Below are 24,433 nucleotides of genomic sequence, written 5' to 3' on the forward strand. Positions count from 1 at the left end.
TGAGCAATCTCGATAGTTTCAGTCAACTTAGGTGCACAAACAGGGATTCCTCAAAGCACATAGGTGCTTTGTATTTGAAGCACATTCCAGTGTGAGACACTTCCATGGGCTCCGCTGAGCCCCTGTCAAGTTGAAGGGACACAAGGTTTCTCAACATGTCACAAAAATAACCTTCACCTGTAAAGTCACTGTTAGTGGTATGAAGAATTTTGCACTAAGTCACACTGAGTAACGTCTGTGGACACTTCAGAAAATGCGGTACATGATGGAATGTTGTTTATGTGTTTTATGGTCATATTCTGTAATTATTCTTGCTTGCGCACAAACTGTATGCCAAAATGGTTAAGCAAGCTATAAAAACTGTACCTTTTACACTCAATACATTAACACCCTCTAGATGCCACAAATAAATCCCAATATTAAAGCTTATTTCAATGGGAAATTTTCCTAAGGCCTCTTTCAATATGCTTTTTAACCTTCACTATCAACACCTCGTAGATGACAACTGTCTTCACAACAGACTTAAAAGCTACAGCACATTTAGGATGACTGCAGATAACATCTAAGTCTTCTCACACGTTCCTAAGGCGAAACACAGGTTTGGGATCAGAGACACAGAAGGTGAGGGAACTCCTACCGTCGTCAGCGTCGGTGACGCTGAAGTTGAGGATAGTGGATCCTGGGGGCAGGTTTTCCATCAGGGAAGAGCTGTAGGAGGCCATGCCGAACACGGGCGGGTTGTCGTTGACGTCCAGGATGTTGAAGTACACCCTGATGGCTGTGGCCTGGCCTCCCCCATCCTCAGCACAGACTGTGAGGATATAATACTGCTGTGCTTCATAGTCCAGGGCCCGGGTTAGGTTGAAGACCCCGGTGACAGGATTGAGGAAGAAGATTCCCTCTTCATCATCCTCACTTATGGTGTACGTGATCTCCCCGTTGATGCCCGAATCGTCATCGGTGGCAAGAATGGCGGCTACCAAGGAACCTGCAGGGCACAGCAGCAGAGCACCATCAGGCACTGGAAACAGGCAGCTGCTCCTCCTCAAGCAGATCCATAGGTGAGAGGTGCCCTCCAAAAGGAACTCAAGCCTCACCATTGTCTGAATAACTATTGCGAAAGGTTTCTCAAAGCTTGAAGGGACATCATATTCTTGCTTTTACTCAAGCACCATAAGAAATGTCCCAGGAATGTTTTTTATCTTTCTGCAGATTAGATATCAACAGGGGCAAAAATACCTTTTCTCCTGCTAGGTATTGTCTTCCTATGACTCAAAGGACCCTCTCTTTGCCGCAGACAATCATAAGTTCTGGAACCTTCTACATATTTCTTTCCAAATGCAGAAACCAATATGTGAGTACAAACCGCATAACCCAGCTCTCTTTTTGAAGCAGTGCCTTTGCAGGGTAACTGTGGTTAGAAAACTGGAAACCTTATAGGGGTCTGTTCTTTGCTGTTTTCTGAAATTCAACGCCCTGTGAATTTGTGCCAGTGTTTTCATTTCTGCATAGCTGCCCTTGCATGACTGACCTATCTGACTAGAGTTTGGAAATCAGGTGTCACTTTTTAGTATTTTGAACATTAATTATAATTAGGATCAGCTCATTTCCAAGAAAATAAGTCATTAAGTTTCCTTTCCCTGGAACCAGATGAACTACATGCAGCCCAGTTAACTACTTTTAAGCAATGTGATAATAAAAACTGCTTATATCATCAGAACAAAGAGGAGTGCTGTAACCCCCTTTAATCCAGCTGGATATGCTGGGATCTTTCACACCCATTTGATTACCTGAAACTTTAACAATTCTTTAACTGCAAGGAGAACAAGGATTACTCTCTGGGATAGAAAGTGGAACCCTGAAAGGAGAACCTCATGGTCCTTCCCCTCTGGGTGAGACTGCTGGAGAGCAGAGCAGGAGAAGATGCAGTACTTTAATACAAAATCAGCCTATTTGTTCCTTCAGCATCCATCACGGCTGAGCTGGGTATAAGGCACTAATGTACACCCCATAAACGATTAATGAGAGAAGTCTCATTTTAATGTGGAGACAATTAGGCTTGCCTTTTCCAGGGTTATTCCTGCTGAAACAGACCGAGACTCAAGGCTCTGAGAGAAATGAGCATGGCTGGGGATCTGTGCTATACAGACATCTCAATTACTTCCAGATCAGATTCCTGAGGCACAGCTGATTGCACTGTGATCCTTTAATGCAAAACACCACCAAATTTTGGGACAGGGACCGTGGGGCAGAGTGCAAAAAAGTTGGAGGCATGGGGATTATAACCTTAGTTCTCCCAAACTGAGACTCCCATGCTTATGAAAACCCAAATAAAAGCTTGACAGCTATCACCACGTCATTAACGTCTCCTTGGTTTATTCATGTTTTAGAACAAGTTTCTAAGATACTACTGGCAGATAGTGATTTTGTACTAGCAACCTGTACAAAATCTTAGAAGTATGATTCATTTCTCACCTGGAGACATGGAATAGAGCACAGTATTAGAAAATTTTTTGATCTAAATACTTTTTAGTTTACAACACCCTTTTAAACGTCAAAACACCCTTGCATACAAAACCATCTTTAAACGAAGAAAACAACCACTTGAGAGGCCGTATTTCCACGTCCTGTTTACCTGGAGTGGCATCTTCTGGGATGTCAAAGGAGTACACTGGCTTGGAGAACTTGGGGATGTGGTCGTTGACGTCACTGACAGTGATGTTTATCCTCATGTCTGAGGACTGCAGTCCATCATCAGCCCGGACCAGCAGGGAATACTTGGAGCGGCGCTCCCGGTCCAGGCGCTTGGTGGCTATCAGCTCCCCAGACTCGGGGTCAATGTGGAAGCTATCATCTGCTCCACTGATAATGGTGTAAGTCACCAGGGCATTGGCTCCCTGAGTAAAAACAGAAGCGGTCAAATGGCATCATTTGCCAGGAAAACCACATCATAACTTGCAGTAAGACGAGGATCGTTCCAGTAAGTGCGCTTGGAGATTATTTTTCAGAGCAGTTTCCTTTAATAAACAGCTTTCCTGCCCAGTGCCTGCTTCACTCCCACAGTACAGACACACACACACAGTTTTTATTTATGGGATGTGAAATGATGAGGTTACCCAGATACTTTGTGCTCCACTCTTCATAAAAGGATTTAATCCAATCAATACCAAAAAACTCCGCTACCTGTTCTAGTTTCAAACCAGCACCACCAAGCAGTGTGACATCTTAATAGGGATCAATGTTTATTCTTGTTTTATCTTTGAAGGTTAAATTAAATCCCTGCCAGTGGGATCAGCTCTGCCTTTCTTGCCCTCTGGAGATGGGATGGAGGGAGCAGGAGAGGCAGGGAGGGAGGCGTGGAAGCAGGGGGGACCTGGGGCAGTGATGTGGCAGTGCTTGCAGCCACCAGGCATGGCAAGGGCCACAGCTCGTGCCCAGCAGAAACTCATGGAGGTTGTGCTTGCAGCAGCCCCTCAAAGGTCAGTTTCTGCATGGAAATATATTTATCCATGTAAACAAAAAACCCCAACGTGACAAATCACACATCATTAAAATCACAGTTCTGATCTCCCGGGTTGTGCTACAAGTCAAAAGCATTTGCTTTTGGGTCAAAAAATTTCATTTATTCTCGGGGGGGAAAAACAAACAAACAAACAAACAAACAAACAAACAAAAATATTCATGTGGACTTTGAGCATTTTGGTTGAAAGGAAAAATTAAAGAAAAGTAATGTTACATAGAAAAATGTCATGTACTTCTTTTTCCAAGACAGGCTTGAGGATACTTAAGGTTTGGTAGCCTCTAACATCAGATGCAGTGCCTAAACCCTGCATACTGATGGTGCCTGGAAATGCAAGCAGACATTTACTGTGCCCTCCTCTGGTGCCAGACCAGAGCTTGGGTTTCCCAGCCGAAACCTGCTGCTGACATGCCAGCTGCACTTCTGCTATGAACAGCAGATGAAAGAGATCTGGCAGAAGGAAGTTCTATGGCTGTTTCAAATACTTCTGCCTAAAAAAGCAAATTAATAGAGATAAACACCTGCCTGTATTTGTGAGCGGAGAGACAAGCATTAGTTACCTGACCTTACCAGTGTGCCCAGTGCCAAACTTTCCTTCTGGGGTGTTGTTTCAAAGAGTCAGACTGAGCTAACTGATAAAAGGACATTTAGAAAGAAAACAGGCTTCTGCAGGTGCCCAGCCCTGCAGAGCTGCGTGCAGTGCTTCATCTGTGTGCTCAGGTGTGCCTAGGAGATGTCACACACTTTCCTCCAATTGTGTGGCTCAGCCATCACATCTCAGGAGAATTGCAGAGGAGAGCACATTCTTCACCCAGTGTTTGAGCAGCCAGAGTCCTTCTAACACAGTGCAGCTAAAACTACAGTCATGTTTGATACTGGTTTATACTGTGCCCTCAAAAAGAAAGGGGGAATAAAAAGGTATCTTGGCCGTAAGCTGTGCATTGCTAGGAAAACTTGGGCTCTTTGCAAAGAGTTTGAGTTACAAATGTTCTGGTGGGGAAATTGAAATTATTCATTTTGATAAAAACACTGACTGATTTCTCTCTGAGGTAACAAATCACTTTCCCACTGGATGGAGTGCTTCAGAATGGGTAATAGATTAAGTGCAGTTCAGGAATGGTTAAAAAGAGGCTGGAACATAAGATGCTGCTATAATCTTAGATATACTTGCCATACCACACCACAGAGTGGTAGTTCAGTATTTACTGCTTCCTGAAAGAAAGACAAGCAGCTAGAATTTTTGTTACAGAAGTGCACCTTTCCAAAATCCTGTGTTTTGTCTGTGTATCAGGCTACTACTGGAAAATAAAGGGAAACCAAAATATTTACAATTACATTTGCACCATTCCCAGGGGGTTCCCATTGCTTCCTCTGTAGTAGTAAGATTAAGTACACCAATTAACAATCACAGGAAGACTAACCAAGCTAACACAAAAAAGCCCAGGAATAAAATTCTCTCGAGGAGGTTGAACTGCCCTATTATTTGAAAGCAAGAACTGCTTGTTGTTGTCAAGTGTAACTGTATTTTAATGACAACACAAACTTTTTGTATTATTATATTGACTTAGTTATTTTCCTCATGGAAAGCAACAGTTCAAGTAAACAAAATAACATGATTAACATTTTAAAAACTTAAGTTTCTAAAACAGATGAATATATATCAGTAACATGGTAGTTCCTTCATAGCACCCTAGTCACAGCATTCTCACAGTAATGAATCTAAGAGGGCAAAATTATTTTGCAAGCAGATTCATGTACAGAGCACACATTTTATCATTATTTCTTTTCCCCTCTTTTTGGTCAAATGGAACCTTCTTTTGGAAGGGACAATATTGATCTTTGTTAGGCCCAGTCAAAGGGAAAGCAGGCATTATCAGAATTTCTCTTGTTCTCCGAGGCTTGTCTCAGATTAATTTTATTGCCCACCTTGGAACTGAGCTCAACTACAACATCTTGGTTTCAAAGTTAGTTTAGACCTCCACAATACTGGACAGAACTTTGTGAATCACTGCCATGATTCCTAAGGCCAAGCTCACACAAAGGGATGAAGAAGACAGGTAAAGACATGTCCAGAATGGCACTTTTAGCACCAACATTCAGAACTGAAATCATGCTCCTACCTCATCAGCATCCATGGCTGTCAGCTGGAGTATTTTAGATCCATCTCCTATGTTCTCCTCTACAGTCAGATCAAGCATGTCTGTGGGGAATACTGGTGGGTTGTCATTGATATCCTGAAGTGTTATTTCTACCTGTAAAAAGCAGGAATAGGAAAAAAAAATGAGTGAGCACTGGACAATGATTGGACCTGAAAGTTACTAATAACATAATTCTGAAAGAAATCAGGTAAATTGCTCCTAATCACATGAATTAGCACATTCCCAAATCACACCAACAATAGGAAAAGCCCGTCCGGATATTAAAATTCCACGTTGTTATAAAATACTCCTAGGAAAACCTCTAACACAAATAAAGTTAATTTGACTTGTTGATAGCAACTGATTTTAAATGGCCCCAGTCTAGTTTATATTGGAAAAGATCCACTGATAGACTGTCATTGTAATCCTCAAAGTCAGCCCCTGGAGAATAAGTGCCAAGTGCCGGGGTAGGAGATCGTTCAACCATTAAATGCTGCCTGACATAAAGATGAGGTGGTGTAAAATTCTCCCTGAAATGTTTATATATTGGCAACTCTCCATTCCGAGAGGTGGAAAAAATATCCTTGCACTTAATATATTTTATAACAAATAATCTGCATTTCTCTCTCTCTCTCTCTCTCTCTCAAAACTCTCCTCTAATTGCAAACATAAATGTTGCTTTAGGAGCACCCACCAGCATCTACTCTCCTTGCCTATCCAAAAATCCAGAAACGTTCTTTTCACATGCCATATTTGCATGCCTTTCCAAATAAGAATGATAGTTCCTGAAAGGTTGTTTTGTGATCTTTATCCCTAGTTTTTCATAAAAACAATTGCTGCCCTGCTGATGCTAATTCAAAAAGACGTGGAGCTACGTTTTTCTCTTGTTGCTGGGTCTGGAACGTAATATTCCAAAATAGAAGAAGAAGAAACAGCTGGTTTATATTTATCATGTAAAAAAAAAAGGTATGGTTTTGGACCCAAAATATTGAACATTCACCAAACTCTGAAGACCCCCTAAGGAGAAAACAAGCAGCAGAAAGAACCAGGGAACCGAGAAAGGTAAAAGGCAAAGGTGTAGATGACTTACAGAAGGCACATGGATTTACAGACAAAATATAATTTACATTACAGTATCTGCTAGGCCCTTATCCACAAAGATTCTTATCCTTATCCATGGATTCTCCATACACTCAGTTGAAAATATATGGATTGGGCTGCTCTGGATATAACCAACACAGACATTTCTGGGGATCCAAAGCCTACGATTTCTATTGTTTCTAGTCTCCTGTCATAACATTTTCTTCTCTGTTCTGTTTTCATAGGGACCACCAATTGCCAAGCTGTTCTGACTTGAATCACCAAGATGATCCCAAACACAGAGGAAATGTTATACTAATATTAGTGTAATATTAATATAACAGCTATATGAGCTGGAAGTGGAGACAAGTAAGGGGTCTTTAACAAAAGGCCATTATTTATTTATCCCTCATTTAATCTCTTTGGCCATTCAAAAATGGTACACAAAACAATTCAGAGCCTAAGACAGATCAGCCCAGAAGGTTTTATCATTAAATTTATATCCTTGGCAGCAGAAGCACAAGGAGTGCTGAGCAGAGCATCACAAGCAGTGACTGATAACCACCTCACCAGGCACAAACTTTTGGAGAAAAAACCAGCCTAGGTTGGTTTTCAAGGAGACTGGGTGACAACTGATCACAGAAATGGGAGGGATGTGGTAGAAATGACAGATGGTGGATTTTGCCAGCTCTCCTTGCCCATAAACTGGCACAGCACACATTCTTCCCGCCTTCCTCCCCAAAGGGCAGCATTTCCCCAGACAGGGTTTCAAGGTAAAGCAGCTGCACAGCTCTGCAATTCATTTATTCCTACAGAGATGTCATTCACAGCTAATGTTTCAACTGTGGGTGACATTTCACCATCAGAACTCATTTTCATGATGAGAGATTACCCTCTGTACAAATCATATGAAAAATATGTGACAACTTCTGGGCGGTTTGGGGTAGGAGCTGTGCATCACCTACAGCTTGAATAATGTAAAATAGTGAGGATCCAAGGATACACTTGGCTAAGGATTGGGGGACAAATAAGTTAATTATAAAGTCTCAGATTCTGGAGAAGGGGAAAAAAAAAGAAGAATAAAAGAGGTAATTTTATTCTGAAAAATCAGTTCACAAGTAAACAAAGAAACTGTATTTTATACTGAAGACATGCTTTAGATGATGGAAAAATAAGAAATTCTCAAGTAAGGATGAGAATTTTTTTAAAAAGAACATAATATTTTAAAAGAGAGTTTAAACCATGATTTATTACTTATCCACAGGACTTAGATAACATGTACTGCTTCATAATTCACCATTAGCTAAGTCTAATTAGCATCTGGTCTAAAACTATATTTTTTACTTCTGCTAGAATTTACTACTTCAGCTTAAAAACAGAACTGCAGACCCGGGGAGTAAGATCCTTGGATGCATTCATTTGCAGAAATTTCACTGAAGTAATCACAGAATGGTGTGGGGTGGAAGGGACCTAAAAGATGATATAGTTCCACCCACCCTGCCAGGGACAGGGATGCCACTCACTAGACCAGGATGCTCAGGACCCATTCAGCCTGGTCTAAGACATCTGTGAGAAAGCTTTGAGAAAAAACATCACCTTTTCCCCAAACAAGAGTCTGTTACATTTCATTTAAGAAGAGGATCTCGTACATCCTGAATTAGATTGGATGTAAAATGAATGTCCAGGAGCTCACAAATTAATTTCACTTTGAAATTATTCCCTAAATTCTGACATGAAGCAGAAGCCCACTGGAGAACTGAAACGACAAAGTGTTCCATTGCCACAGGGCACTGTAAGACTGCAGTGTATCTTGTCATATCTTTACTGGAAAAAAAAAAAAAATCCACAAAGCTTCAATCAAAGATCTCAGATAAAGCTCTTCCCAACCAACTGCTTCTATCTGTCTAATCCCACTTTGCATTAGCATAAAGATATCAATGTGTGCCACTTTAGGAAATACAAGGTTTGATACCTATTATATGCTGCCAATTAAAAATCAAGTGTAATTCTGCCCTGGACTTAAGGAAGGCAAGACAAGGGGGTCATGGTGGTGTCCCCAGCTCTTTGCACCACAGCAGACACATTCACAAGGTCCTATAGACCACCTGCTGTTCTCCCAGCTCACACTGGTGAGAAAATTTAAAATTTAAAATAATAATAATGATAAATAAATGATAAATAAACCACTCACCAGGGACAGCAGCAAGTACAAGAATAAGTATCTAGGAAACCAAAGGCCTCGAAACCTCAAATACACCACGGGATAGAAAACAAGGGAGCTGAAGGGATTTATCCAAGCCTTGGAATCAAGGAACCATTATATGCCAATACCTGTGCAACTGTAGGAAGAACACATGCCCAGGCTACATGGAAAGTGCTAATTGCTACCCTTCTTCTCCAAATCTATCCAAAATGAGGAATACTCTTCCCTGACCTCAAACTTGTCATTCAGTGCAAATGAAGGATGCAAAGGCAGATACAAACCAGTCACCTCACAGCACTCAAAGTACTGCACTATGCAACAAAAATTTCGGCAGCTTTCCATCTAACAAATCCTAGATTCCTATTTGTATCAACAGCAACTTTAATACAGGACTCAAATGTTCTTACTGCCACTCAGAGGACTCAAATATAATAAAACACAGAAACAGCAAAAAAAGTTGAGTATAGTGTCTTTGCACCTTTTTTTATGCTCTAACTTGCCCACTCCAGTGGTCCAGTCACTGATGGGGGCTTTGCTCCTCTGAACAGCCTTGAATTTCTGCAGGAGCCACGAGAACACAAATAGTTACAGACTCTCCTAAATATATTAAGACTGTGATGGAAAATTGATAGATTCATATTAATAAAATTCACATTAATAGGTTCAAGATTCAAGAAAATATTGTCTTGTCTTGATGAAAAAAATCAGAAAGCTTTGATCAATCCACATGCATGTAAAATCTCCACAAAATCACTCTACTTTCGTACAAATCCTGGCACAGTGCTTTTCCTTCACACATTTAATACATCTAGAAAAAAAAGACTGAAAAATCAAAGCCTTCTCTCAGAGCTTGTTCTTCAGACAAATACACATGGTTTATTTACCAACCCTTGTAAAATAAACACAGTAATTTTACATCTCAATCTCTCTGCAAACCATCTTTGGGTGGGTTTTTTATTAGTTTTGTTTGTGTGCTTGTTTTGCGTTTGACTCAAGCTAAGATGCAAAACCAGAGGCATACAACAGACCACAGAGATCAGCAATATAGAAAGCTAAACAACACCACAAATATCCCTGTGCATGAATCAAATTTCTCCTTCACAGGCTTAATAACATTCTCACAACAATGTCCTGCCCCTGCCACAGTTACAGATGGCCAGCCCATCCTCATCTGTGGCAATCTGATTGCTGCAGCCTGTTGTCACTGACATTTTCAAAGCAGAGGAAGTATTAATTGCCTTGATCTTGTTAGGATTCTTATTTGCTGCACAAATTAGCCTCTTGTGGTGGTTTTTGTTGTTTTTTTTTCCCTCCCTAAACAAATTCAGAACAGATTGAGGCAGGGCAGCACTCACCTCAAACAGTTCTGCCTCAATTTACTCTGAATGCAGATGATGGAAAAATAGTTTTTTCTCAATTCAGATAAACCTCAGCTGTTAATAGATACAGGAATCATACCAAGACCTCAATTTTTTAAAGGACACAGACCTATTAAAGCATTTAGGGTATAAACTATTCTTAAGCTTATTCAAAATAATTTGTTGAATTAAGAAACAGCTGCTAAAAGATGAAAGTTTCACTTCTTAGAGCAAAAACACCAATTCCACTTCAAAAAGCACCCCAGGTAGCTATTACTGAACAGGCTAGACAAGTTCCACGCTCAACATAAAAAGCTTAAAATGAGAATTTTATTCTGGAAAAAGAAATTATTTTAGTGACTGGGTTTATGAGCTACAAAGGTATGTAAAACAAAAACATCACCCTGCAGGGCAATGTGCCAAATTCTAACCAATTCTAACACCTTCCATAAACCAATGGGCTCACTTGGCCAGACCCTATCCTTCTGTTTTACTACTGTTATTAACATTTAGTTTTTCTTTTATTCCAAGGTCAGGAAGGTTTACAGACAGAACAGTTTCCTGAAGTCCTTTCACCTACCCAATGACAATGAGAAGAGGAAAAAAGATGACACAGGAAACATGAATGAGCTCACGTGGCAGCAGCAATTTTCCCTGGGAGCCCCAGAAGAGCAATTCTTGCTTGGAGCCACGCTATCCATGGCACACTCTGGATCAGAGATCTATAGATAGAACAGGATCTGAGAAGGGAGGAACTCCCAGAGGCCTCACGCGCTTGATACCTCTTCAAACACTACAACTATTTGATTAAAGATCAAACAGAGTGCAGAGGCAGCAGCTTTTCTTTCCAGTTATGCAGTGTTGAGTCATTCTCCTCCCCTTTGCTTGCTGCTATGATGTTCACTGCCTCTCTCAGGAGATACCATCCAACAATCAACGAGCAGCATTGCCACAAATCACCCTGAAGACTTTTGTTTATGCCCAAGTCATTGGATGACCCTTCATCTTAAAACAAAATTAGGGAGGGTTTTCTTCTTTGCTGGAGACCAGGGCAGCACATTATCAATTTGAACTGAGTAAAATTGAAAGGATTTTATTTCCCCCTCCCTTGGTAAATATCATTCATGATGATAAAAGGAAAGAATACAACTATTAATTCACCCCATCCATGTAATTCACTGAAGGACTTGGCCAACACTAGTCTTTTTTTTACTTGCCTTCATCACTTCAGCCTTCTTCTTCATCCAGCAAACAATCACTCCCTAATCATGGATAATACACATGCATGGGTAGATTCCTTTTTTTAATTGAAGTGAGTAATCAGATTATTGGCCACTCACACCAGTGGAGTTGTGGTTACACTCAGTGCCTGGGGACCAGTGCATGGGTGCTTCCTCCAAACTGGAGAGGCAAGGGAATGGGGAGAGAAAGGATCAGAGTACAATGAATTTCTGGAAATACATTTTCAGGGAAAAGAGAAGAAAAATCCTCCTTAAGAGAAATAGAATTTTACATAAATGTGTGTGTGTATATATATATATACATATATATATATAACCCCATAGCCCATCTTGAACCAGTTTCCCACTTTGCTCTAAATCACTGGGAAACAGTAAGTTTGAGGGTAAAAAAATAAACACTTCTGCTTTGAAATTACTTGAATACCCAGTAATAGCAGAGCTCAGGAAGGTGAAAAACATGAACTATGGATCATGCACATTTACAATTCTCACAACAAGATGGAAAGCCAATTTATAAAGAAAATATCTTGGGACAAGTCAATAGCTGAGGCTGAATAAGGCATCTGAATATCCCATTTTCCAGGAGGCAAACAATCCCAGCGCACGCTAGCACAATAAAAATCACATTAGTCTATTGTGCTGCAGGCCAGCAAACCTGTTAAATAGAAATGTAATGTTGCTAAGAATCCCACTATTAACAGGGGGAACATTGCAGCTGGGGAGAAAAAGTGGGGGAAAGATGCTAAAAAGGCACTGTTTGGGGAAAAAAAGACAAATTGAAAAGTCAGGTTTAAAAGACTTCATTCTGATGTCTGAGGTCAAGCTTAATGAAAGACAGGATGTGAAAGTTGTCCTAGGCCCCACCACTGCCCACTTCAGTTGCCCCAAAGCAAATAAAACATCAACCCTGTACAAGACAACAGTATTTTAGAATAGGGACTACAGAAATATTTCCTTTTATCTCACAGAACCAGGAATTACCAGCCTAGAAATTGTTTGGAAACTTAGGCTCAATGCACTTTGGAAACACATTTTGCTTTAAACAAACATTCATGGATCCTTATAAATGTTATTAAGATTAATATGTAGTGCTGGAATTTCCCAGGTAATTTTAATCTGTGGGCTCCAACTCCAGTATTTTAACACTGCAGAACCTTCCTGGAGTAAATATCGTATTACGTAAAGTTCAGTAGGGTGATGGGATGTTTTTCAACTGAGACCCTTTTATAAAGCATTGCTATAAAATGCTGGGAGATCAGAGTGATCAAAGCCACTGTGATTTAACTGACATTATCAGAATAATCATAGAATAATTTGGGCTAGAAAGGACCCTTAAAGATTATCTAGTCCAGGCTCTCTACAATGAGCAGGGCCACTTTCCCCTAGATCAGGTTTCTCAGAGCCTCATCCAACCTGGTACTGAATGTTCCCAGGTTTGGGACATCCACCACCTGTCTGGGCAACCTGTGCCAGTGTTTCACCACCCTCATCATGAAAAATTTCTTCCTTATACCTAGTCTGAATCATAAGTAAATCTGCTTTCATCATCATTTAAAATTCAAAAAGAAGCTACTTCCTTCTGTTGTCTCTAAGAAATATTGATCCTAGTGCTGTAAATTGTTTCATTTTCTCTCCCTTGTTGTTTTTTTTTCCTATCTGTTAAGGTGACCACTGGGAGTTGCACTGCCTGGAGTCTTGATTAAATGTTTCACTGCATCCAGAAACACTTCATCATGCAGCATGGCCAAAATCTATTATGGCTTGCAAGTGACTCATGCTTTAGCTATGAGAAAACCATAATAAAGAGCATTTTACATAAAAATGCCCAAAAGGTTGGTAATTTAATCTTGAGTCTAAGTAGTATGCAAGGTCTCTGCCTCCAGCCTGTGCAGACAATAAGGCATTGTCTGGAAATGCGTTACCTACTGTGGCTACATCTAATTTTTTTTTGCCAAAGTCCAGATGAAAGACGGTGAAAAGAAACAATCCTGTCCCAGCAGAAGGCCACCAGCCAGGACAGGACATTGACATTGCTAAGCCAGAAGATTTAAAAAAAAAGTTTTCCTAAAGGCAAAAGCAAGCAATGCTAAAATTCTCATTCTTTCTGAAATCAGTATTTTAAGGTAATTTAAGCACTACATCATTTTCTGCTCCCTCAAAAGAGACACGGTCTCACGTGCAGCAGAGGGAATTAAAACTGGATTAGGGAAAGCACTACTCAAACTTTGGCTACTTTAACAAAGTAACAGCACGTCGACTTTAAAACACACATCAAAACATACAGGATCATAAACATGGGAAACCCAATATGATCCAACTTCACAGCCAATAAGAGATAAACATCAAATTGGTACAAGGGATCAAACTGATAAGGAATGCCACAAGCAGTTATTTTTCCACCAGAACCGTAATGAAATACAGGTTATTTTGTCAATGCTGGTTAAAGAGTAACATGTATAGCTCAGTGAATATTCATACAGGTTTAAAAACAGATTGCTTGTAGGCATGAGTTACTTTGAGCTCTCTCAGGTCAGCCCAGAAACTGCAATCCAGTGGCACCATGGTAGAGCTGGGCTGGCACTGAGGACCAAGGAAAACTTCTCCACTCACCCATCCCTTTCGTGGATGCTGGATATGCACACACACATGGCCCTACAGCATTTCCCCAGGAAAAAAAAAAAAAAAAAAAAAAAAAAAGGTGAATTTCTCATAAAGACATTACTTCTTCTGCATCTAGTACCACCTCTGGTCACAAACTCAATTCCAAATACCTGCCAAACCAACACAAACACTTGGCAAACACTTGCTAGTGAGTTGGGCTTTTTTTTTTTTTTTTCTGGATTTTTTTTTTTCTTAAAGCATTTGGGGACCATTTGGTTTATAACTTTGCATTTAATTAAATGAGGTCTACTGCCATGTAATAAGAAGCGGATTGAATCGGTAAGAACATTTCAGTCCGTGCCAGAAAAAAAAATGAAATTAAAAAAAAAGGATAAAGTCAGAAAATATAAGCATTAGAAGTCCAAGAATGGGAATGTCACACCTCTAAATTAAATAAATCACCTAATTAAACTTACAGGTGTGACATTTAAGACACATGCAGTCATCAGGACAATGTGATAAATCCGTCCCATCACTGAAGGCTGCCCAAACAGCAAAAGAAAACCTCTTTACCCAGAGCCATGGCAGAAAAAGCACTGCTACAGACACTAAGCAAAGCACAGATCCTTTTCTGTGAGTGCAAAGCAATTAAAGATCCAGGACTGAATGCTGGCTGATGCTTTGCAGTTACGAGGGCTTCATATGTGGCACCTCTCTGAGAGGAATCTCCCTAAAAATCTAAATAGACTTTGGCCAATAAAACACACAAGGCCAATGTGTTACTCTCTAGTTTCACATTTAGAAGTACACGGTCATTTTATAGAAATGCCTACAGGGTTTTTTCCCCCACAGCATCAACAGGCTGCCAGCAAGGAACTGTCAGGGCTAGAAATGCCAAATATTTCTGCATCCTCCTACGAATTTCAGCGAAATGCCATCCTCACCATACTCCTCTTTTGCAGACTGCAGGCTTGTGCAGCAGCTCCACATCTGGTGTCCCTTCCCTGTGGCCACAGGCCACTGGAGGCCAGAAAGGCTGTTTTCTGTGGCCACAGATGGACCTTTTCATGTGGCTACCCTCAGCAGAGCCAGCTGACCATCAAGGATACGATGGCAGGGTCAAGAACTTCAACTCACTGGGCACACCAGCCCTCACTTTCCTCCCATACATCAGAATGTTTATTTAGGCAGCTGCATCTTCAGGCATATCTCTCCCCAGTTATCTTTTTGGTCCACCATGGCAAAGGAACCTTCAGTACAATTATTAAGGAAGTCCTACATGGTAACAGTAGACTGATGCACTGTGTATTAAACCAACTCCTACACCTGCCTCCACAACCTGTTTTTTCTGCCTAGTTAGATGCAACATGTTTACATTATCACTTCTTGAAGATATTGCTGTTTCTGGTGATGAGGTTTTGCAATAAAGTCCTTCTCGAAGCTGAATAAAAACCTCTATATTAGTCCTTTATCAAACCATGAAGATTCCAATTTGTGTATAACTACAAACTTTCATCTCCAGAAATATTCTAAATAGCTGAATAACACATTTCTTTTGGCCCAGGAATGTGAAAGATGGCTGAAACTCCATCTGAAGAATTCTTCATGTTAGACAATGACTTTTTTTTCCCTCACCTACCTTTTGAATTTTCTTACTCAGCTGTTGGGACTTTGGATTTGACACAGCAAATTTAGAAAATCAAGCATTAAAGACTTATTAAAAGATCTTTTAAAAAACCCTCTCCTTTTGAAACACATCATTTTACCATATCTGTAAATATGCACATGACCTTGTGCACTGAAGAAAAATCAAGTAAAAAAAACCCCAGAGTTTCACAGAAATAGCTACAATGGCTGGAACAGTGTGCTTATGTGGGATTCTTACAGTCATCTTCCTTAATAAAGAATATGGAGTGTTTTATTTGAGCATAAATTCAGAGATTTGACTTTTATTGGTTCCTAAATATCCACTACATCTTCACTAGATGGAGAACTTACATCAAACTATGAAGCTAAGCTCTCTGGCTGCTACAATCAATAATGAGAACTTTTAATAGCCCAGATCCTGACATATTCCTATATTACATCTCATTCCCTCAACCTCCTGACTTTGCACCACAGCCAATCTCTCACTGATTTGGTTTTATTGTGGACAGTCCTAAGCAAGCCCTGACTACTGGGTCAAAAATATCACCAGCAGCTGACAATTGTAAGAAACCAAAGCCTCCCTTCAATCAAGCGAAAAACTTTGAGTTCTGATAATCTTAGTAAACCTTTAAAGGGGAAAAAGAAAGAAAGAAATCCACTGGCATATCTTAATTTCAGTGTGGCAGGAAGCAGATACACCACAAGAGAATGGTTCCCATGGTATTTCAAGCATAGGAGAAACCAAAGAACTTTTTTATGCTCGGGTCCCTGTCTGGTGTCCCCACTGAGGTGACTCAGCTATTATAGTACTTGGGTTTTTCAGTTATTATCCTGATCGTGCCAGGTCTTTGATCCTTTCGAAGTTCACCACTACTGGTCATTTCTACAAGTCTCTGGATATTTAAAATGTATGTTCCCTTCTGAGGAACAGAGAAAAAAAAAAAAAAATCAGAATAAATGTTCAAGTGTAACCATAGAAGATTCAGAAATTCTTCACAGAGTTCAAGAACTCCTAAATACACAACTAAAAGATATAATTCTGTCTTTTGAAGATTGAACCTAAGCTCTATTTCTTTTGTGTTTTCCCCTTGTTTTACTTCCTTTGATTTGTGCCTCCAATAGGGTTTCTATGATGTGGCATGGGAAATTATTTTTTTTTAAGTACATTTTTTCTAAAGATCTTGTAGGTTGCAACAGTCTCAGTCTTTCTGGTTTTAACTGAATTAAGGAATGCTGTGTACTGAATGTACAAACTGGCCCATTCTCCATGTGGAACAGATTAGAGGATGATCATTCATTTGTATGCTCACAATTGAAGCATTTCAATAGTTTTATAGACAATTGAGAAAAAAGAAAAAGTATTTTGAGGACAAAATTTGAATGGCTTACAGTTAAATGATTATATTATATTATATTATATTATAGGGTAGGAAAACAAAAACAGAGTTGGCAAAATTTAATACAAAAAAAAACCCAAAGAAAGTCTCACATTAACTCTTTGTAAGAAAATTACAGCAACAAACCTGGGCATCATGGAGAGGTCTAAAAAAACAATGCTGAGGGGTTTTGTTTCCTGGTTTTTTGCACCATTCGCCTTCCCCCCGCAAGATTCCTAAATCTCAGCCTGGTTTGATCCCTCTATAAGGTGTAACACACCTTATTTTATTTTCCTAAGCACATCACATAAGAATGGCAAAGCAAAACTTTCCTGTAAAAAAAAAAGTATTTTCTAGGTACAAGCATAATAAATTTGAATGCTTTCTGAGAAAGTCATCAAGCAGTTGAAAGAAGGAAAATAAGGCAGGCAAAGACTTCTTAATATTTAAAAAAATGGCAACAACTCAAATGCCTCCGCTAGTTCATCGCGTTAATGGTGACAACAACATAATTACCAACATAATTTCATAATGAACAGCTGGTGATAGGGCAACAGGGACAGCATTATGCCCCAAAGACATCAGGGATTTGTTTCTCTTACAAGCAATGTCATAGGAAGTAGAGGATGCAGATTTCTGTTTAAAAAATTCTATAGCTGAAAATACCCACATCCATCTAGAACCATATTGCTTGAAATATCAGCATTTGTGAGAAATTAATAATAATTAATTTCTGCATTTATCAATAGCTGCCTTCTACAAACTCCTAGCAGACTTTCTCCAACATGGTTAAAGGCATCTTTGCAGTAATAAAATATTATGGTATGTGTCTTCCAAAGGGGAAGAATGAGGGACAGAAATATAAGGTGATAGGATTGGTACAGTGCAGTTCACAGCAGATCTGGCTGCCATCCTAAGCCCGCATTACTCCTTACTTCCAGTCAGAATGTGACATTATCCAAAGGTTATACGGTCACTAACCACAAAGGGAGGAATGAAGCCACTTGCAAGAAATCTCAGCCCCCAAAAAGCACATGTAAACTGAGCTCCTTTGGTCTTTTCTATGACCAAACCATAGTACAGAAAAGCAGAAGCTGTTATTTACCTTTCCTTTATGGTTTATGAATTCCTAACACATCCCCTGCTGTGTGGCATTTGCTGGCATGGCATATTCTGTCTCAAAAGAAGCTATTGTTCAAAATGAGGAATTGCTGGTGTATTTAACACATCTTCTGACAACTATTAACTGTGCGTTCTTCCAAACCTGTTTCTTACGTAGGCATCATCAAATAACACCCAGCAGCTTTTGTTCTTCTTGAAGTCACAGATGCCCTCCAACCAGGCCATGGCAATTCCCTGACATGAGATGGTGTGCAAAATGCTGTACATTTGTACAGCAATATGCTTCAGGGAGAAAGTTATGAGTACAGTAATTCAGGTTAAAATAACAACAGTAAAAAAGATGAAGGGGAAATATTCGTGACAATGCTAACTGATAGCTGGAATTTTGTTTACTGTTACCCCAAAATAAATCCCAAGACACTCCAGCAAGGTTAATGCCTTTCTTTGCCCATATATACAGCTGAGTGAATAAAATGAGCCTACAATACAAGCAAGTTAGAAGGGTTAATTGAAACCTCTTTGTGCAGCAGTGCAAAACCCCTCAAATCTGTGAAAATTAGTGAGAAAAGCCAGAAGAAACATTATGGTTCTGTCTAGACTGCCAGAACCTACAGGCTGCCTTGTATTAATAAATGCTATAGAAAAGAAACTCTGCTGTGAAGGTGGAGAGCCCCTGGCACAGGGTGCCCAGAGAAGCTGTGGATGTCCCAGCTCTGGAAGCATCCAAGGCCAGGTTGGATGGCCAGGGCTTTGGGCAATCTGGTCCACTGGAAGATGTCCCTGCCCATGACCTTTATGGCCCCTTCCAACCGAAACTACTCTGTGTTATTAATTTCATATCCTGCTCCTCCATCCTGGTGTACAGGGCAACAAAAGCACAGGGAATCCTTTTATTTCTCTGGGCTTGGTGTCAGTGTTATGCTTGGATGGAAGAGCAGCTCCAAAGGGCCTTGTTGTGGGGCTGTCTGAGCTACAGAGCCACTTCTCCTCCCCGAATCCATCCTGCCCACAAAGCCCTCACTGCAAACTGGGTCTGATGCACAGAACCAGTGGGAACCAGGCGGAGCAAAAGCCCCTTTCATTTCCCCCACAGCCTGCTGACTTCAGAGAGCAAGACAATTGAGGTCTTTGATAATCATACCCTCTGTCTGCTCCACAGCTTCTCCCATCTCAGCCCTTACAGAAAAACAAGCAAAAGCAAAATAATAAAAAAAAATCTAACCAAAAAAACCTTACAAAGCAGAATGAGCCTCCCAATATGACTTTGCAAGCCCAGATCAACAGCAGAGATTGGAGGGGCAAAACCAAGCAGAAGTGACCCTGAATGTGCCCAAATGCCCTGACATCCCTTCAGTGTTTTGGGGTCTCCAGGTCTCCTGGACGTTCCCATACACAGGAGACACCACTTAGTAAATCTCTACCTACTGCCTCAATCCATTTCTTATTTTTCAGGCTGATGAATGAATGCCTAACAACCAGCAGAAATGCAACCAGGACTCCCAAAACAACTTTCTAAGTAGACCTGAAGTAGTTTGACACTGATGAAGATATCTTTTTTCCATTTTTCCATTATGTCAGATAAAAGTCTTTTCCTATGTTTCTAGCAGCCCCCGGTAAAACATCACAGATGTCAGCATTAAAAAACAGCTTACAAAGTACACTATCACTACTTTATTTGCACAAAAGGTCATTAAAAATATGCAAGTAGCTTCAAAATCGTATTTATTCACTGTGTTGCAGCACAAGCGCAATGAACACTAAACTTTCAGATCTTGGGCTTAGTATATGTTGCTTTTTTATTAACTTTGTACTTTGCAAGTTTAGAAAGTGTGCTGCAAATCAGGATCATCAGTATTTGTGGCTCTTTGATTTAATACACAGCTACAACATCATAAATACATTGCTGAACTAATAAAATCATCACAAAACAACAAAGAGCATCAAATTCTGCACTGATTTTTATACTATACAGTCATTGACCTCAACAATAGTTTCTAATCAAGCTTCCTGTACCACACTTGTACCATTGCAGCTCATCAAATTTTCTAATTTATGTACAAGGACAGCTAAGCTCTTCTGGTTTTTGGGTACATTCATGTATGCATCTTATTAAGACTAACTCAATTACACCACATACTTGATAACCAGTTTGACAAATAATAGCATCAGACTACACAGAAAGAGAAGAATGAGGGGGTTTTGGGTTGTGTTTTTTTTTTTTTTTTTTGTATTCTTCTAAACTTGAGCTTATTTCCTGGTATTGAACTCATAATTAACTTACATCAAAAAAAAAAACCTGCTGCTGTAAATCCTACTGACTATGCCAGAAAATGGTCCATGATGTGAGTCATCTGCTACAAAACAGAAAACAGCAACCATGCAACAGAATAATGCCGACTGAAAAGATTTATGCTACTCTCACCACATGCCCCTCTGAGTTGTGTAACTCGGCACAATGGCCACGATACCATCTTGTTTCTCTCAGATGTGACCGAGGAAAGGTGACTAACCATTCCAGTTGATGTGTTTTTCTTCTTGTGGGCCTAAAAAAGCAGCTTATTTACACAGCTCAGGCACCGCCACAGCAACGAATGTTGTGTCTCATTTGACACAGGGCCAGCTTAAAGCTTGCTGAGTGCCAAATGCTCCAGTAACCTAGATAACTTATACAGGAGAAAAAAAAAATCAGCTTATTACTGCATTTACTACCAGATACAGCCTTAAATTTCATTGTGTATATATAAGGCTGTGTTTTAGAGTGAGCAATCCCCAGCAGACACTTTTGGAAAATGCACTTGGCACTTACAGAATACCATTTAAAAAGAGGGAGAAAAAAATAAAAGAAAGAAATAGGTAAATCTAAACACACAAATTAATGAGTACATCTGTAATTCTGTAATTGTGGCATCTGCTCTTAAGCCTTTGCATCTGCTTGTGTACAGCTGCTCAGCACTGTCAACAATAACCTTAAACCCATGACCAGATATCATCTCAAAACTTCATGCCAAGGGGAAAAAAAAAAAACAAAAAAAAAAAAAAAAAAAACCAAACAAAAAAACCACTCAAAACATTAAATTCACATAGTGGAGCTGAACACAGTGATGTGACTAAGCTAATGATCCACTGGAGAAAAGCTCAGTTTTAAAAGTATGTGTGTGGGGTTATGTTTTCAAACACAAAAAGGTTTGTGTGAAACTGAAGAGCTGCCTTCCAGGAATTAGCAGAAGGAATAATCTCCATGGGAGAGGCTTCATCATAATAATTCATTGTCTAGCAATTGTGTTTTTACACACAAAGACTTTAATAAAAATGTTCTGTTAAATGTATTTTAGTAAAAAATCTCCTCAAAACAAAATGGTCAGGACAAGCAAAGCACCACATTTTAAAAAACAAAGAGAGCTGTCAGCATTAACCCTCCCTGATATTTCGGGAAGAAGGTTTCTGAAGGTGTCACACTAATATTTAGTTCAGAGGAAGCCTTGACCAGCTTCCAGGGGATCTCAGTAGGAGAGAAGGACAAGAGAGTCATTTCAATGGGAATTCAAAATGGGACATACCTCAAAGCTCAAAGCTACTGAATATCCTCAAAACCTACAAAAAGTCTCAGGAAGATGATTTTAAACACAAGGTTAAAAAATGTTGATATTTAATAGAGACCAGGTCTTTATTTTCTGCTGCCAACACTGCGCAGAGCTGCATCCTCTGGGAATGGCTGCTCCCTCTCCCAAGTGTCCACTGAGATCATTCCAGGCCTGGCAAACAAGGTTTTTATCTCTGTTTCAGTCTCAGTTCTGCCAAATACACAAGAACCAAGTGGAAGAGGTCCAAACATTTTCTCAGATGTGCAATTTGGTCTATCTGTGCTTTCCTATCCTACTGAGGCAGTGGTTACACACACATTTGTTTGGGGTGCAACTTCCACGTGCTAATATATGCCAATAATATTACCCACTTGTTGGGTCTCTTCCATTGTTTGTGGCTGCACAGTTAGAAATGGGTTGAGTTACCCTGATTATGGGTTTATTGACATAAAAGTATGAATTAAATATGATTAATTTATGAAGAGCCTAGAATTACTTTCCTTAACCGTGCTACTTTGATGCCCCTGCCATTAATATCTCTCTCTCTCTCTCTGTATCTAAGTAGGCAAACTAGGAAAGCATCTGTCTTCTAACCACTGAAAAATTAACTAACCTCCCACAGGCTTTCCTCACTGACTTTATTCTGTACCTGCAGTCTTCTCAATTCTTTTATTGCTCTTCTGTGCAATATCCTTCCTGAGCAGGCAAGGCAGCACTGTGGGCGAGGCGCAGTCAATATGTTCTGATGTTTTACAAGCAACCTTCCAACCCAGGCTCCTGACAGGGGAGATATGAGCTGTTTAATACGTCCCTTCTGGAGGGCAGCTACGTCCCAGCGTTGTGCTCCATGCCTTGATCACTCCTCATGGAGAAGGGAGGGAGGAAAGGAGGAAGAATTACCTGCTCATTCCAAAGCCATTAGCAGAAGGTTTTGCGCACGCTTTTTTTCTCTCTCCTAGAGGAACACAAAAGGAGAGAGAAACCACCTGGACAGCCAAGGAAAGGGTTCACAGGCACCTAGGAGACAGCAAGGGGATAAAATCCAGCCAACTGTGCACAACAGACCTAATTTCCTGCAGCAAACACTTGCCACAGGGGAAGAGCCACAGATGTCACATCTCTCTGTGAGAGGGCGTCTTCCCATCTGAACACAGGTCAGTGGCATGCCCCAGATGTAGGATAGGCAAGAACATGCACAGCATGGACCAGGAGTGCCATGCACATGGCATGGGGAAAAAGCCTTCTGTTCTGCTGCTCACAAGCTCACCTTAGCTACCACCCCTGCACCAAATTCCAGTGCAGGATTCCAGTAACTGTGTGGAACCAAGGGAAAATACTTGGAAAAGAGGAGCAATGATGACTACAGTCATTGAACATGACCCACAAATGGATATTGAAAGAGATGAGATTCAGTCTCGAAAATAAAGATGGGGAGAAATTACATTGTAATAGCCTTAAAGCACAAAAAGCAAGGTAATAAACTGTCTAAAAACCAAAGGACTTACACAATAATAAAACAGACATGGGTCAGCACCTAGGAGGAAATGCTGCAGTGCTGGGAGGAAAGAGAGTCTAGGAAGAAGCAGGAGAAGTCACTGCCAGGAACACTGAAGGCACATGAGGTCCTGCCTCTGTGCTGGAAAATGTGTGGGTTCCTCCTAACCTGCTCCTTCTGTTGAGGAAGCAGTTTAGGTGAACAGTGACTGGCAGTGGTTGGTAACACCTGGCAGAGACCTCAGTGAGAAAACAGGATAACCAAAGTGAAGCTTCAGGCTGCAGCTCAGCATCATACATGATGTGCAGGACACTTTCCTGCCAATCCCTTTTAAATGATACCCAGTACAAGCCTTTATTCAGGGACAGGAGAGTACCAACACCACCTTAAGCACCATCATCAGGAAAAGTCAGGCCTTCATGCAGAAACCATATGCATTTGATTTGCTCTTCCTGCTGCTCTGCACATCACCACCACAATTACAAACAGAAGTATTTGGCTCCCCGCCTTGCCCTTTTATTGCTTTACTATGCTTCACTGCCAATCCTTATGGCAACAGAACTTGCAAAGTCATAGACTCTTATAACAATCTAATAATACTAAAACCCTGTGCAGAGAGATTTCTCCTACTCTTGGACATCGTGAAGTTTCCAGGTATTGTTTCTGCTCTCATCTCATTTTATATTTAATATAATAGCCAGAAATATGAGTCAACAATAGTAAGTTGAAGATTTTTTTTCCCCCCCAATCTTAGGTATTTCCTTTCCGGTTTCCTCAGTGCACTCTGTTCTGATTTTATTTGTATTGCAAACTCCTTGAGGCAGAGGCAGTCTGGACAGTACATTCTAAATCTGAGTTTACAGAAGGTAGAATACTGAATTGTGATCCCTGCTAGCAAATACTGAACGTTTCCTCACCATTTGACCAAGTGCTGTCCAGTAGGCTGAGCCCACCGGAGTAAAATGTGTTCATACAACCAGTCTGAAGATAAGATTAATGTATTTCTCAAGAGACAACAGAGTTTGCATTAGTTTCTGTTCCTGCAATCTTTCTTTAAATCAAAGAAACAAC

The 24,433-nt window shown here is 40.3% G+C and overlaps 1 protein-coding gene across 1 annotated transcript in view; it reads right to left on the reverse strand.

The window, feature by feature from the left end:
* FAT4 (FAT atypical cadherin 4) overlaps positions 1–24,433 on the reverse strand; it is a gene marked incomplete at its 5' end in the record, with an annotated part of 123,536 nt that overhangs the window by 55,527 nt on the left and 43,576 nt on the right. The window contains 3 exons of the mRNA XM_083861768.1: positions 638–988; positions 2,636–2,897; positions 5,641–5,772. Coding sequence (XP_083717894.1) covers positions 638–988; positions 2,636–2,897; positions 5,641–5,772 — 745 coding nt within the window. The remainder of the gene's footprint in view (positions 1–637; positions 989–2,635; positions 2,898–5,640; positions 5,773–24,433) is intronic.

This window comes from Zosterops lateralis, assembly GCF_965231275.1.
Source record: "Zosterops lateralis genome assembly, chromosome: 5".
Taxonomy (NCBI): Eukaryota; Metazoa; Chordata; class Aves; order Passeriformes; family Zosteropidae; genus Zosterops; species Zosterops lateralis.